Here is a 14,374-nt window from a genome sequence, read left to right on the forward strand (position 1 = left end):
GCGTCATCTTGCGAGCTGCAATGTTGAAGAATGAATTTCATTGGCAGAAACGTGTCATCGTAGATTTTTTTCTTGTCATGGCAATACTTGCCCCCCCCCATCCCCACCACTACAGCCGGGCAGCACATGAGGTGTCACAAGATGGCGCCAAAGCAATACTTTGGCCAGACGACAAAAAAAAAAAAAAAACGGCAAAATGGAGAGATTTTGAAGCCAAAAACAGACGACGGGTTTCACCCCCACCCTGTGGAAACAAAGAAACATAGAAACAAGGGGAAAATGTTGATCGCCGAAGACAACAAAGGACAAGAAGCGAGCTCCAGAAATTGCCCTCAGCCATGGGCTGCAAACCGCCATCTTGGTTATGAAACGTGACTGCTGGCGTGACATGGAGAGGGCTGGGCCTTCAAATGCGCTTTGTCAGGGAGAGTCGTCCTTCGCGTTATAAAGTTTTAGGGGCTTACGGTCTATTAAAAACAGGAAAAAAAAGAAAACACTTTCAATCTGCTCAAATCGGAAGAGAAAAAAAAAGCTGACATCATGACGTACTTCCATCAGCAGTGTTTAAATCGTTGAGCTATTTGGGTCCAGTCCAGAGAAGCAGCATTGGCTCATAATTGGACTTCCATTGAACTGGTTCAGTAGCAGCCAATTCCAAGTCTGAATAGACATTCAAAAACGTCTTTGGGAGTGAATGAGTTCATTGTGTGAGGGGATGGGGGAAAAAATAAAATAAAACTAACGGAGATTTGACTTGAAGACAATAAATAGACGTTGCCCAGCCCTAACTCGATGTGAATCATTCACTAGCAAGTAGCCAAAGAGTATGGGAAGCCGCCGCCGCCGCCGCCACTCGGCCTCGACGTCGGGCTTACCGTTTAACGGGCACGTCTTGAGCGCGCCGTCGGCTGCAACGCACGCACACACGCAACGTGAGGACGTGCGCTTTCTCACTCGCATCCAAACACACACGCGAGCGCGGAGAGACGGCGGCGCGCCGGCATGGCGTGGCTTACTGGCGCCGGGAACCACCAGCAGGTAGAGGCCGTCCAGCGTTGCCACGACCGCATCGTTGTACAAGTTCTTCCAGGGGATTTTCAACGTCAGCGTACCTGCCGCACACACAATTCAATCACAGCACGGATCCGATAGGACGAATCGGCTCGACGGTCATCCGGGCTGCGATGTGGGGATCGTATCCAAGTGACCCCCCCACCAACTCTGCGGGGGATGCCGAGAGAGAAAGCGAGGCGGGCGCGCGCACACTCACCGATCTGTCCGGCCTTCACCTTGAAGGGGAGGTCAAATTCACTCTGAACAGAAGAGACGCATCACCTTGGGGCCCCCCCGAGCCGTTCGGCGGCGCCAGCCAAACCAATCCAGAAAACTTACCAGCGCATTTTCCTTCACTCTCAGGTTCTCCAGGACCACGTTTCCTGCAACAAACGACATTGGGTTACCGCGACAACCAAACAGGCCGATCAACGGGGTAAACCGGGAGCTCCGACTTTGCCCCCAGGCCGGCGGTGGGCAAACTACGGCCCGCGGGCCGAATCCGGCCCGTTGGTCTTTTTAATGCGGCCCGCCGAAGGTTGGTACACAATTAGGGTTCGACGTCAGCGACCGCATTCATTTCATTTGGAATTGTAATGACAGGCATTTCAACGCCAGGTGGCGCAGTGACTTGAAGTTGCAGAGCATAGGGAGGAAGGGGGGAGACGATACGGAAGCCCGCGGTAGCGCCGAGTCAAGCGGATCCCGTTCCATACGACGGAATAATGTACTCTTAAAGTCTGAAAAACGTGGCAAAAAAGGCCAAATACTGCTTTTTAAAGAAAGAAATCCCAATTGAGTTTGATCTGGCCCTCCATCATCTGGTACTCATGTGGCCCTACGTAAAAAATAAGCGCCCACCCCTGCCCCAGGCCCTCGTTTGCACAGCTCTGGTCTAGTGATAGGTCAGCTCACGCTAAGAATCGAGGCAAATGAACCATGAATGAAGATGAGGGACTGATTGAATCGCTTCCAAAAATAAAGTCTGCCCACCCCGCGGCTTTTTTTTTTTGGGGGGGGGGGACGTTTTGAAATTGCAGCCCTTGGCAAAGAGCGGATTGCAACGCCGATTGCAATGGGAAGCCTTCCCGGGGCCCGAGTTGGGAGCCTTTCCAACAGACGGGACGCTGATGACGAGAAGAAAAGCGGCTCAGGGGATCCTGACATACAGGTTTGCGCCACGCCTGGAACAAAGGCATACCTCCGCAATAGGATTCAGATTTACTTCTGGCACATAAACGGTCGCCATCGCGCGCCGACGCGTCCTCAAAACAAGAACTCAAGAGAAGATGGAGAAATAGACCACTTGAAGTGGAATCACTCGTCAGCCTCGGAAGATAATCGCTCGGGCCGTTTTTGGGTGGGATGGGTGCCCTCTATTCCATTCCTGATGCGTTGGCTTTGGAGAGACACGCTTGCAGCTCGCCAGCCGCGGCGGCGGCACAAGCGGAAGGAAGCGCGTGAGACAAACGAGGATGGCGCAAGCGAAGCGGAAGTGATTCTGCCTTTTGAAATCGGGGCCGGAGCCACGAGAAGCCACGAGAAGCCTCGATAAGCCGTCGCGATTTTGTCGCGTTCAATTGCGGCCCCGCTACAGATTCAAAGCGAAAGACTCCTTTGGAGGTTATTGGACACGCTTCCAAAGGAGCCGCTTCCGTTGAGCGAAATGGGGGCGCTACCGAGAAGGGAAGCGCCACCCTCATCTCCAGCCAATGACATTGTTTGCTGAAATAAGATGAGATTTGAATCCATGTTTGGCAAAAGGATCTTCATTGTTTTCATGGAAACGTGGAAAAGTCTCTTCAATAGCTCTTCTTCTCAAATTTTGCGGCGGAGCCGGCGCTACGCCTCGCACCATTTGTTGGCGTTTTCCCAACGGGCAGCCGTCCGGGCGTTCTTGCGACGCGACGTTCAACTCGGTATGTATGTAAAGGCCGGTGCGAATGAAAACGAGCTAGCAGAAGCCGTCTCGACGAGAAGAAATAATTCTCTGGCCGGTGTTTCTTTGAGCGGCGGAGGTGGACAGGGGCTACAAATATGACGATTGCAACGACGCGTGCGACTCGAGACGAGAAATATCTCGGCGCGGTTCAGAAGGCAACAAGAAAATGTCTTTTTTGCACCGAACGCAAGATATGAAAGAGCATAACGCCGAACGAAGGACCGAAGCCTCAGGTTTGGAGGCGAAACTTGGAGAAGGAGCGCACGTGTCAACATTTTGACAACTTGACAGTTTGTCTCGGCCACCGGATGGCGTAAAGCGCATCAGCGGCTCTCCTTGCCCACATGCCGGGGCATTTTTTTTTGTGTTTGTTTGGGAGGCGCCGCCAAGCGAACCAAGTCTGGTTGCGCCCTGAAGAGAAGAAAAAAAACAAAAGAAAAGAGAAATAACATAATAATCGTGTTCGGGCGAGCAAATTAGGACCGGGGTTGAGAAGAGACCTGGCCGTGTGTCGTTTTCCGCAATTTACGAGCATGTTTTCGACTGGCGAGGCGAGCGAACGAAGTCCGGCTGCGCGCGGCTAGTCCGCCACAGTTAGCAAGCAGCGAGTTAGCCGCGCCGAGCTCACCTCCCCAGATTCCGATCTTGAGTTGGGACTTGTCCAAGTTCTCCACGTAGTCCCCGATGAACCTGTTGAGAAGGTCGCTGACCAAAGCCTCGAACACCATGACTGACAAGCGCGGAGCCGCACTTCCGCGTTGGACGCCGAAGAGCGCCGAGCGATCGAGGCCTCTGCGTTCCGCTAGTCGAGCCTGCCGTCCTTCATGAGCTGCGAAAGCGCCCGGAGCGCATCGATCGCTCAGCTGATTTCCCGCCCCCGTGATTTTTTTTTTTTGTTTGTTTCCGACTTCTTTTTATAAAGCAAGAATTATAAACAACAAAGGAAGAATCGCTCAGCCAAAAGAAAAACAAAACCCACTAAATGAATGCTTTTGAGCGCTGTCTTGTTTCGAGCAGCAGCTCATCGAAAGTGGATCCGCCGCGGGCCTTTCAGAAAGACACAAACACAAGGCTTTATTTTGGAAAATTGCGAACCTTGCAAGAAATACAATTCGAGGAATGCGACCGTACTCTTTTTCTTCACAAAAGCGAGAGGGACGTTCTGGAAATGAAAGTCGGAAGGTTGATAGTTGTCGCGGGAAGGAGGAAGCGGCGCTGTTTGTTTGTCGTTGTTGTGGCGGGGGTGTTACTCGAAGCCACTTTTCGAAGACGGCCTTCGACGCCATTGCATTAGCGCAAAGCGGAGCCGCGGTGACGTCATCGGCGGGCGCAGCTGATGAAGGCAGCGAGTCGGCTAATTGGGGCGCATTAGGGACGAGCGCGACGCCGAGCGGCGTCCGAAGCGGAAAGTTCAGTTGCCGTGGCAACGGGACGCTTCCGCTCCAGGTTTCACCGGCGAACCACCGAACAGCTCGTTGAGGCGACCGTCAAGCGCAAACGAGCGCCTCCCAAACAAACACACAAAAAACACTTTTGGTTTTTCAACATCACTTTTGCACTGACTTGTCCGATCTCGAAAAGAAAAGTTGTTTTGTTTGTGTGTGTGTGTGTGTGTGTTCTGCTGTTGGCAGGTGAGACGTTTTGTCTTCAAAGCAAAAAGTCGTAAAAACACCATCTAGCTTCATCTTCTAAGCATACCTACTTTTTTCTCTTGAGAATAATATTGATCAGAGATGATTTTTGGCTTGGTAACGGACGACTTTTTTTATTGTCAAATGAAGGAAATCATCTTTATAGAATCTGTGAATATTGTTTAAGTGGCTTAACGGGTTTTTTTGGTTTTTGTTTTGTTTTAATCCAGTACAATTCGTTCTTTCAATTCGTTCTTTCACTTGCGTCATCGTATTTGAGGCCAAGCGGATGATTGGCCGGCACTTGTCGAAGCCTCCGGCGAGCGTTCATTTGTCCGCTTGAACTGCGTCAAGTGGTTGCCGCGGCAACACCCGCTCCATTCGGATGACAAAGAAGATATGCGACACGTCCCCGCGGCGGCCGCGCAAGACCGGGGCACGCGTCCGCAGTCGCTCGCAGGTGAGTGGCCGCACGGCATTTACGGTGACATCTTCACCGGCAAAACATCAACAACGGCTTTCCATTCAAAAGGAGACTTGTTATCTTGTCATTTTTATTGGCACAAAAACGAAAAGCTTTTTTTTCCTCCTATCTATCTATCTATCTATCTATCTATCTATCTATCTATCTATCTATCTATCTATCTATCTATCTATCTATCTATCTATCTATCTATCTATCTATCTATCTATCTATCTATCTATCTATCTATCTATCTATCTATCTATCCTTCTCTGACTGTGACCGTGTCTGTAAAAAAAAAAGACAATTATTTTATGTTAGAAAAAAAAAAACTGAACTTCCTTGAAAAAAAAAAGTTTGGATCTTTTTTCTTCTGTGTTGTTGATTTGTGCATTTTTTATAATTAAATAACAAGAATCTTTCTGGAAAAAAACTGTTCTATACTAATTAAATAGCGCTTTAACTTGGGGAAAAACAAACAAACAAACATGTTTTTGAAAAAGGAAAGCTCGTTCTTAGTTAAAAAGATTCTTTAAAAATTGGTTGACTCTTTTTCTTTAAATATATTTTTAATACTTTTATTTGTGTAGCAAAAAAAGGTTTTCCTGCAAGCTGATAGGGGGAAAAACCAAAGAAAAAAGATCTTGCAGAAATACAACTTTTTACTTGAATGAATGCAAAATATCAATTTTTGTGGATTTGTTGTATTGACTTTTTTCAACAATAAGACTGACCTGAAAAATGATGTTGATGATGTTTTTTTCTTCTGGGGAAAAATTCACTTCCCCCCATGGGAAATCAGACTTTTTTTTCTTGAATTAAGAATAAGAATCTTGTGTCACCTTGATTGAAAAAGAATGAATAAGATAGAAAGAAAGAAAGAAAGAAAGAAAGAAAGAAAGAAAGAAAGAAAGAGGATTTTTTTTTGTTTCCTGGAAATGTGAACCTTTTCTCCGTGCTGGGATGGGACAGCTGGGATGGGCTGCGGCACAACTGCGACCCCCCCCCCCCCCCCCCAGGATAAGAATCATGAAAATACCATACAAATAATCAAAGACGTTTTTTTTTTGTTTAGTTTTTTTCGCCGGGGAGGAAAATACCTTTTTTGGTATCAAATCCTCCAAAACAAACAAAAGGAAAACACACCCCCTCCCCACAAAGGTTTTGTTGTAATTGCGGCATGTTGCGTGTGAGAAAGTTGTTCAGGATGTGGGTGGGCGTGGCGCCATCCCGCCGCTGCTGGTTCCTCTGCCTGCTCGCTGTCTCGTCTGCGACGCTGCTCCGCCCTCGCCAGCTGCGCCATCTTCAGTTGGACGCTGACTGGTCACCGCTAGGTCAGACTTTTGCGATATTCCACTTTTGGCAATGCTTTATTTGCTTTATTTAGTCATTTTTTTCTGTGGTGGTGGCGGTGGCGGTCGGGGGGGGTGATCGACCACAGACAGAAGCCACGCCCCTGAAGCTTGGCACGAGCCCGCCCAGGTGGACGAGGACAACAATGAAGAACGCGGGGACTTCCTGATGGAGGCGGAGTCCTACGACCAGGTGGGTGTGGCCTCCCGTGTGCCGGCGCGATCGTTATTGACGGCCGGGTTTGCCCCGTCCAGGACGGTTCGGCGTCGCGCGCCATGCGCTCGACCCGCCGCTGCATTCGGCACCAGCAGTCGTGTTTGGGCTTCCCGCTGCCCTGCTGCGACGCCTGCGACACCTGCTACTGTCGCTTCTTCAACGCCATCTGCTACTGCCGCCGCGTCGGGCACTCCTGCCCGTCGGCGCGCACCTGACGCCGCCCTCCGCGAGCGCGCCGAACCGCCAGGATGCATCAAACGCCGGCCCGGAAACACCCGACGGGCCGCCGCGGTCCTCTTCTTTTGCCGCCGCTACCCCCGCTTCTCGTATCCATGTTAGATCGACTGTGCTTGAAATAAAGGAAGTCCTCTGTTTGTTTGTCCTCAAGTTTGAATTTTGCCTCCCTGACAGCAGGGGGCAGCGATGGGAAAAGTCACCAATTATTTGCGACGACGAGAAAGCTCAACGCCGAGAACTCATTTTTCAATTGCCATTTTCTTTCATCATGCGTTTTGATTCACTGCGATTGCTACTCAGAAGCTAATGCTAGTCTGTCAATATTTCCTTCAACGGATCGGATCGAAACGTCGGCGGTGACGGGCCGTAACCATGCCGAAAGGTCGTGGAAACGCTCCGAGTGACATGTCGTGAGTAGACATTGGATGACGTCCTTTGAAGATGTCACGATCAAGAAGTGGAAGACAGAGCGCATTTGTCGTCGGAGATCTTTTATTGACCACCACGTTGTGCGTTGGGCTTAGTTGGCGGCCATGGTCTGGTCCATCCAGGCACGGAGTTCGGTGACGCGGGCGTAGACGCCGGGCATAGTGGGCGTGCACCTTCCGCTGCCCCAGGACACGATGCCCACCAGGGTCCAGGCGCCATCCTTCTGGCACACCAGGGGGCCGCCAGAGTCGCCCTGCCAAAAGACAGACAGAGTGAAAACCAAAGAAGGGCGCTGAGGAATCGCGACTCGTGGAAAATCCTTTGGGCGGGGCGCCCACTGGGCACTCGCAGATTTACTTTACAGGACGTAGTAACGTGGTTCTCGACATTCCGTCCTAGAGACTTGGTACTAAAGACTTTGCACTGTCAACTTGGAAGTAGACACCCGGTAGAACCGTATCTGTCCTCGGATGGCGAAAGTTGAAAGTCGACGACCGTCGTTGACATTCGACGGTGGACACTTGAACACTCGAAAGGGAAGCTCCGGTCACCGCGCGGCAGAGATACGACTCTCGGTCACAATGAGCCCACCATGCACGATGAGGCTCCGGAGGCTCCGGCGCAGATCATCAGGTTGCTGATCTTGCTGCCCCAGAATCCGCGGCACTGCTCGTTGGTCAACAGCGGCAGGGAGGCCTGCTGCAGGAGGGCCGGCGTGTCGGGAGCTGAAACGCAGGCGTAGGCTCGGAGTCAGGGTCGGGTGGGAGCGGGAGGCCGGCGGGCCGGCCGCAGAGCGCGCCCGGAGCACCGCGTCCTGACCATTGTAGCGGGTCAACCCCCAGCCGGAGGTGACGCACTTCATGCCGCCGGGGAAGTCGTCGCCGGATCGGGCCACGCAGACGGGCGACACGCGCATGTTCATCTGGGCGGGGGTGGCCAACTTGATGAGCAGGATGTCGTTGTTGATGGTGAAGCCGTTGTAGCGGGGGTGCTTGAACACCTGCGGGGGGGGCGGGCGGGATGCGAATCGCGGCGTCAAGGCGGGAAGCCGCGCTCACCGGAATGATGCCGACGGAGCCGCGGTCTCACCTTGCCCACCCTCAGCACCTGGGCGTCCTCCTCGGAGGACGAGCGGTCGTGCTCACCCAGAACCACGCGGTGGGAAGTCCTGCGACCGGCGAAACAAACGCCGTCGGCTCGCGTCCGGTCATCGATCATTCGCGAGTCATTCACGCCACCGCCACGCCACCGCCACGCCGCTACCTGACGTTGCAGTGCGCCGCCGTCACCACCCAGTTCTCGTTGACCAAGGAGCCGCCGCAGAAGTGGAAACCCGTGTAGTCCTGATAGCCAAAAACACGCGGCGGCGAAGAAGGCGGTCACGTCTCATTGCTCATCGCGTGCCGGCGCGGTCGTGCGGGCGAGTGCCGGCGCCCACGTACCTGCAGTGACACCTGCCAGGGCCAGGAGTGAGGCACCGCCTCCTCGCCGTTGACGATACGAGAGTATCCGGTGATCACGGGCGGGATGGCGGGAGAGCCGCAACCTGACGACACGATCAACACCCGCCGATGTCAGCGAGGAAGGTGGGAAAACGGACCTGGTCCAACGCTAGCGTGCTGGCGCTAAGGCTGACTCACCGTGGGCGGCGGCGACGAAGGCGAGGCACGAGAGGATCCACAGGAAGGCCATGGCGACAGCATGTCTTCTGCCCACAAACGGCGGCCTTTTATCCGGACGCATCTGCGCCCGATTGGACGAGAGGGGCGGGCGGGGCGTGGCCACGGAGCGGACGTGAGAGTCTGGACACATGGGATTCCGGGAAATGTGCAGCTGGGAGAAAACACCGAGTCATACCTGAAAGGGGGGCAGCGGTGAAACTTTTTGCTGACTTCTTGGATCAACAAATGTCATTTCCAATACAGACCCCAAAAAATGTATCGCCGTTGAAATAGCTTGGCGGAAGTTTCATCGATGTGTCGAAATCGTTTTTTTTGTTGAGCTTTTCCTAATTGATAGCACATTTCTCGATGGACTTGGACAAACGGCATCTCGGTGACGGGCGCTTTCCTGGCTCTCTTCGAACGTGCTCGTTTGCGGCTTTTGTCGGTGTCGTTGACTCATGAGCTCCGTGATGATTTGGAAGCGGAATCCAGAAGGAGACTGTGCGCCGGGTCAATATCGACACCATCGGCTAACATATGGGAAACGGACTTACGGTATCTGTTGAGATATTCAAGGACGATGTCGACGTGCGTTTGAAGGGCCCCTGTTCGACACGTCCGCCTTTTTTCACCCGGCGACCGCAATCGGGGCCGTATTATTTTCAAGGACACGTCAACGTTTAGAACATAACAGTCGAGCTGCCGTAGGAGTGACCCGGCACCGGCGGAGTTATGCTCTTCAAAATCAGGCCATATTTTGGGGGGAGTTTTGGTTCACATTTTGTCACATCCCAACCCAAATGTTCATGTTAATCATGAAAAGAGTTCGTAACTAAGGAATATGTTATTGCAAAAGCCCAATTTTATGATAAAATACAAATATACATAGATGAAAAATCAATCTAAAGACTCTGGTATTATTCAGGGGGGCCGGACCAAATATGGAGACGGGCCGGATCCGGCCCGCGGGCCGTAGTTTGGTGGTCCCCGAACTGCTGTAGAGGGTGTGATTGGGGCTCAGGTCTTCCTGTGCGGGTTTTCTCCAGCTCCTCCCCTTTCCTCGCACCTTCCCAAAACATGCGTGACAGGTTCATGGAAGGCTCTAAATCAAACTTTTTGGATCAAAGATCTACTTTTTGATCAACTAACCTCACGGGATCTACCCTTACCGGTGCGCGCACGCACACACACACACAAATTTAAGATTTACCTGCTTTATATTATTTTAAAATATTTTTTTTTAGTGAAAATGAGACTGATTAGTGTGCAGTGTATATTAACACAAAAAATATATTACTAACATGTACAAAGACACACAAATGGTTGTTTGTTTTTTTTCTTCATGACACTCCTGGGATCTACTTGGGACCTGTCTTAGATCTACCGGTAGATCAGGATCGACCTAATGGGCACCCCTGCTCTAAATTCTTCGTCGGCGCGAGTGCAGATGCTGTGTAGGGTCCTCGGACTCCTCACAGGAAGCCCGCGTCGCGATTTGAGGACGGGCGTGATCCGGTCCGGCTTCCCGGTCCCGTTTTGGATCGGCCGCAGCTGACCGGCGGTGGTCTTTTTTATTTGATTAAAACCCGTAAAGGCGCAATTAGAGTCACGGAGTCCACTGAAAATAAAAGCACGAACAAGCTTGTTTTTGGTTCTTTATTTCTGACAGAAAGTCCTTCATTCGGCCGCCGCTTTTCAGCTTTAGTCACGTGGACGTTCCGCGAGGTCGAGTTAAGACCGCCCCGATCTCGGACCTTTCTTTCTCCTTTTCCGGATCGAGCCGGAGAAAAATCTGGTCCGTCCGCTCGGTGATTTGGCGAAGCGGCCGTGGGTCGGTGTTATTGTTGTTTCCGAAGGCTGTCCGACGATCTCCTCCGAGTTGGCGGTCGCGAGCGTCCAGTCAGCCCACGAAAACAATCGATGAGTCTCGGGATCACAAAAATCATCGCCGTTTCAAAACTCAGAGTAGGATTCAATTGTCATTTTCCGCACCACCGAATCATCGAAGGGCTAATTTTCGTCACGGACTAGAACGGTCAAAAAGTCGTGTAAGCCCTCCGCCCGAGGTAGTTAGGTTGACAACTCTACGCCGGGTAGCCTCGAGATCGCTCGCCATTCTCAGTCCTCGAGGCCAAAGTCAGCCACGTTTAGTCATCCTGCGGTTTCATCGTCGCCGCGGCCGAAGAGAAACCTTTTGCGCGGATGCGCTGAGCCGAGCGCATCTTTCGCTACGCGGCCGCTCGAAACCGAGCCGAGTCGGCGATGCCCGACTCCCGACTTCTGCGGTTGGAGAAAAGAAATGAAAAGCGCGACACCCGAGCAAATATCGAAAGGTTGCCGCAGTCTCGTTTCCGTTCGGTGTCGGCCCGCCGGCGGGACTGTGAAATCAAGTGGAGGCCAAGAAGTCGTCGGTGATGATGTCACATTTTTTTCATTTTTATTGGGGTTCTGCGGGAAACGCGTGCGGGCGATCAGTTGCCGGCGAGGGTCTGGTCCACCCAAGCGCGCAGCTCGGTGACGCGGGCGTAGACGGCCGGCGTGGTCGTGGAGCAGCGGCTGCTTCCCCAGGACACGATGCCCACCAGGGTCCAAGCGTTGTCTTTCTCGCACACAAGAGGACCGCCGGAGTCGCCCTAGAGTGCGCAAATGGGAAAGCAAGTCAGTGAAGAAGCAAGCGGACACGAGTCCACCCGACTTTGGGCAGAAGGCGGATACCCCGCCAAGCCGTCGCGGGGCGCATACGGAGACGACCGAGCGATCGCCGAGCGATCGCCGAGCAATCGCCGAGCTCGGGCGGTTTCTGCTCTGCTCATCGCCATTGTGAGCGCCGGGTTAGCGGGCGATATCGCGACGCGCAAACGTCCGATGTAAATGTGAGGAGGAGAGGACAAAGGCCGTCAAGGCGCGATGGGCTCACCATGCAGGAGGTGGCGCCGTCGCCTCCGGCGCAGATCATCACGTCAGAGATGTTGCTGCCCCAGTGACGCTTGCACTGCTCGTTGGACAGCAGAGGAAGCGCCGCCTGCTGGAGCTTGTTGGGAGTGCTGGGAGCTGCAAAGGACGGCAGCGGTGGCGGCGTTAGATGGACAGGCAAGAAAACAAAGACCAATGCCAAAAGGAACGCGAACCGCAAAACAGAGATGACCGCGCATCGGAAGCCACATCAAAAAAGCCACTAGCTCATCGTTTGATGATATTGTCGATGACGCCGCTTCATTTCTTTTTTGTTTGGACACAATTTCAAGTAGACATTGCGGAGAAAGCAGGCGGTCCGAGGAATTTTGCCTTGACGGAGCGGGAACGAAAGCGGCCAAATCCGCCTCGGGGGCGGCGGCCGTGTCGGCGAAAAGGAAGACCTCGCCGATCGCGGCACGCCCGCGTTCCCGGCTTTGGCGCCGGGATCTCATTTTGGGTCGTCGGCGAGCGGCGCAGACGGATCCGCTCGGGACCAGAAAAACGCGTAACGGGAGGAAGCCGAACGGCGAGCGGCGATGGGCCGACGTCGAGGGAGAGCGAGAGGAAGGAAAGGCGGCGAGCGGACCGTTGTATCTGGTCAGTCCCCATCCGGAGGTCACGCAGGTCATTCCCGGGGCAAAGTCGTCGGCGGCCTCGGCCAGGCAGACGGGCGACACGTTTGTGCCCAGGCGGGCGGGCGAGCTCAGCTTGATCAGGGCGATGTCGTTGTTGATGGTGCGCGGGTTCCAGCGGGGGTGCGTGAACACCTTGGCGGGGCGCAGGACCTGCACCGCCTCGTTGGAGCCGTAGCCCTTATCATGCTCGCCGGCCACCACGCGGTGGTAAGTCCTGGTCGAGGGAGGACGGCGTGACCAAAGGACCGCGGCGTCCGCGCCGTACCCGCGCGGGCGTGCGTGCGTGACGGCTACCTGACATTGCAGTGGGCGGCGGTCACCACCCAGTTCTCGTTGATCAGGGAGCCGCCGCAGAAGTGGAAGCCGTTGGATTGCTGGCCGGGAAATCACAGCGTTAGCGAGCGGGAGAACGGGAATGCAATCGCGGAGGTGAGGTGGCGCCACCAAGGGACCGATACGGAATGAGGAAGAGGGACACCAGCGGGAGGACAGGAGCGGGGACCGGGAACAGAAAAGAGAAGACGCAAAGGGTAACGGCAACCGGAGCCCAGAGAGAGGCGGGACTGGGATGACCAAGACCAACGGAAGGACCAAGAACAGGAACCCGCAGATGAAGACCAGGGGGGTCCGGGAACGGCGGAAAGGCGGACATGGGAAGAAGAAGAAGAAGCGGAAAAGGAAGGGCCAACCGGAAACCAAAGCGGACCGTGACCCGGCTCGGCACCGGGACCCGGACCGGGAACGTCAGCCAACGCCGGGCGGAGTGCGGCGGACCCATCTGACCTGCAGGGACACCTGCCAGGGCCAGGAGTGCGGGACGGCCTCCTCGCCGTTGACGATGCGAGCGTAGCCGGTCACCTCGGGGGGAATGGCGGGCGTTCCGCAACCTGACACAAGCCCGAGAAGACAACGATGACGTGACGCGCTTGGAGCCAGACTCGGCGGCGTTCCCTTTTCTGACCGTAGGCGGCGCTGACGAGGGCAAAGCAGGAGATGATCCAGAGGACGGCCATGACGACGACGATGATGTCGCCGGCTCTCCGCCGCGTGCTTTTATCCACCCGTCGGACTGGCGGCGACCAATCGCTGAGCGGCCCGCTCGCACCGCAGCTGCTTATCAAGGGGCCGGCTCCCACGCGCCTTCAACTCCGCCGTCACATTTGGCACCAACTCGTTTTCTCATTCAGACAAACTCATTTCAGCTTGTGCAATACAAGACAGCACATGTTTCTTTTTTAGAGCGCTTTCACAACTGCTTCAGCTGTTGCACCTTTAGATATATATATATACACTATATATATATAATTTTATTATTTTATATTTGTTTGTTTATTGAACATATAACATATTCAGTAATAATTTGACAGAAAACAATAAAAAATACTAAATATACGAATAATAAATACTATTTACAGAAAATAGTAAAAAATATATAAAACGTATTTATTTTATTGTATATATATATATATATATATATATATATATATATATATATATATACAATAAAATAAATAAGTTTTATATATATATATATATATATATATATATAAATAAAATAAATACGTTTTATATATTTTTTACTATTTTCTGTAAATAGTATTTATTATTAGTATATTTAGTATTTTTTATTATTTTCTGTCTATATATATATACTGTATATATATATACAAAATAAAATAAATACATGTTTTATATATTTTTTACTATTTTCTGTAAATAGTATTTATTATTAGTATATTTAGTATTTTTTAAATTATTTTTTGTATTCAAATTCAAATTATTACTGTATATGTTAT

At 52.3% G+C, this 14,374-nt stretch overlaps 4 protein-coding genes across 11 annotated transcripts in view; 1 reads left to right on the forward strand and 3 right to left on the reverse strand.

The window, feature by feature from the left end:
* The window catches only part of vps13c (vacuolar protein sorting 13 homolog C), a 30,205-nt gene extending 26,349 nt beyond the window's left edge, over positions 1-3,856 (reverse strand). For 2 of the 8 annotated variants that reach the window (XM_052064154.1, XM_052064152.1), the window contains exons 1-5: positions 3,624-3,840; positions 1,393-1,436; positions 1,271-1,313; positions 1,017-1,112; positions 876-908 (exon numbers count right to left, since the gene is read on the reverse strand). In XM_052064154.1, coding sequence (XP_051920114.1) covers positions 876-908; positions 1,017-1,112; positions 1,271-1,313; positions 1,393-1,436; positions 3,624-3,723 — 316 coding nt within the window. In that variant the 5' untranslated portion in view covers positions 3,724-3,840. Of the gene's footprint in view, positions 1-875; positions 909-1,016; positions 1,113-1,270; positions 1,314-1,392; positions 1,437-3,623 lie in introns of all 8 variants that reach the window. The other 6 variants (XM_052064155.1, XM_052064157.1, XM_052064151.1 and 3 more) reach the window with 5 other exon arrangements.
* A 1,036-nt stretch (positions 3,857-4,892) lies between these two features.
* On the forward strand, positions 4,893-7,032 carry agrp (agouti related neuropeptide). The gene is made up of 4 exons (XM_052064173.1): positions 4,893-5,086; positions 6,288-6,423; positions 6,531-6,634; positions 6,697-7,032. The coding sequence occupies exons 1-4, from the start codon at positions 5,012-5,014 to the stop codon at positions 6,871-6,873; spliced, it is 492 nt and encodes a 163-aa protein (XP_051920133.1). The 5' UTR covers positions 4,893-5,011; the 3' UTR covers positions 6,874-7,032.
* A 337-nt stretch (positions 7,033-7,369) lies between these two features.
* Positions 7,370-9,034, reverse strand: LOC127599484 (chymotrypsin A-like). Its single transcript, XM_052063447.1, has 7 exons — positions 8,965-9,034; positions 8,767-8,870; positions 8,588-8,667; positions 8,414-8,492; positions 8,144-8,324; positions 7,916-8,049; positions 7,370-7,577 (listed from the first exon to the last, which is right to left on the reverse strand). The coding sequence occupies exons 1-7, from the start codon at positions 9,014-9,016 to the stop codon at positions 7,416-7,418; spliced, it is 792 nt and encodes a 263-aa protein (XP_051919407.1). The 5' UTR covers positions 9,017-9,034; the 3' UTR covers positions 7,370-7,415.
* Positions 9,035-11,450: 2,416 nt separating this feature from the next.
* Positions 11,451-13,663, reverse strand: LOC127599483 (chymotrypsin B-like). Its single transcript, XM_052063446.1, has 6 exons — positions 13,540-13,663; positions 13,362-13,465; positions 12,873-12,952; positions 12,530-12,792; positions 11,906-12,039; positions 11,451-11,621 (listed from the first exon to the last, which is right to left on the reverse strand). Exons 1-6 carry the CDS (start codon positions 13,589-13,591, stop codon positions 11,460-11,462), a joined length of 795 nt encoding a protein of 264 aa, XP_051919406.1. The 5' UTR covers positions 13,592-13,663; the 3' UTR covers positions 11,451-11,459.
* Between the last annotated feature and the right edge of the window lie 711 nt (positions 13,664-14,374).

Source organism: Hippocampus zosterae, chromosome 4 (genome assembly GCF_025434085.1).
Source record: "Hippocampus zosterae strain Florida chromosome 4, ASM2543408v3, whole genome shotgun sequence".
NCBI classification, from domain to species: domain Eukaryota; kingdom Metazoa; phylum Chordata; class Actinopteri; order Syngnathiformes; family Syngnathidae; genus Hippocampus; species Hippocampus zosterae.

Excerpts from the sequence above, each read along its gene's own strand:
- LOC127599483 (XM_052063446.1), bottom strand. The coding sequence starts at position 13,591 with ATGGCCGTCCTCTGGATCATCTCCTGCTTTGCCCTCGTCAGCGCCGCC. Across the intron at positions 13,466-13,539 it reads CCTCGTCAGCGCCGCCTACG|GTTGCGGAACGCCCGCCATT; the intron begins GTCAGAAAAGGG and ends GGCTTGTGTCAG. Across the intron at positions 12,793-12,872 it reads GCCGCCCACTGCAATGTCAG|GACTTACCACCGCGTGGTGG; the intron begins GTAGCCGTCACG and ends TCCCTCGACCAG.
- agrp (XM_052064173.1), top strand. The coding sequence starts at position 5,012 with ATGACAAAGAAGATATGCGACACGTCCCCGCGGCGGCCGCGCAAGACC. Across the intron at positions 5,087-6,287 it reads GCGTCCGCAGTCGCTCGCAG|TTGTTCAGGATGTGGGTGGG; the intron begins GTGAGTGGCCGC and ends CGTGTGAGAAAG. Across the intron at positions 6,635-6,696 it reads AGGCGGAGTCCTACGACCAG|GACGGTTCGGCGTCGCGCGC; the intron begins GTGGGTGTGGCC and ends TGCCCCGTCCAG.
- LOC127599484 (XM_052063447.1), bottom strand. The coding sequence starts at position 9,016 with ATGGCCTTCCTGTGGATCCTCTCGTGCCTCGCCTTCGTCGCCGCCGCC. Across the intron at positions 8,493-8,587 it reads GCGGCGCACTGCAACGTCAG|GACTTCCCACCGCGTGGTTC; the intron begins GTAGCGGCGTGG and ends CGCCGGTCGCAG. Across the intron at positions 8,325-8,413 it reads AGGTGCTGAGGGTGGGCAAG|GTGTTCAAGCACCCCCGCTA; the intron begins GTGAGACCGCGG and ends CCCCCCCCGCAG.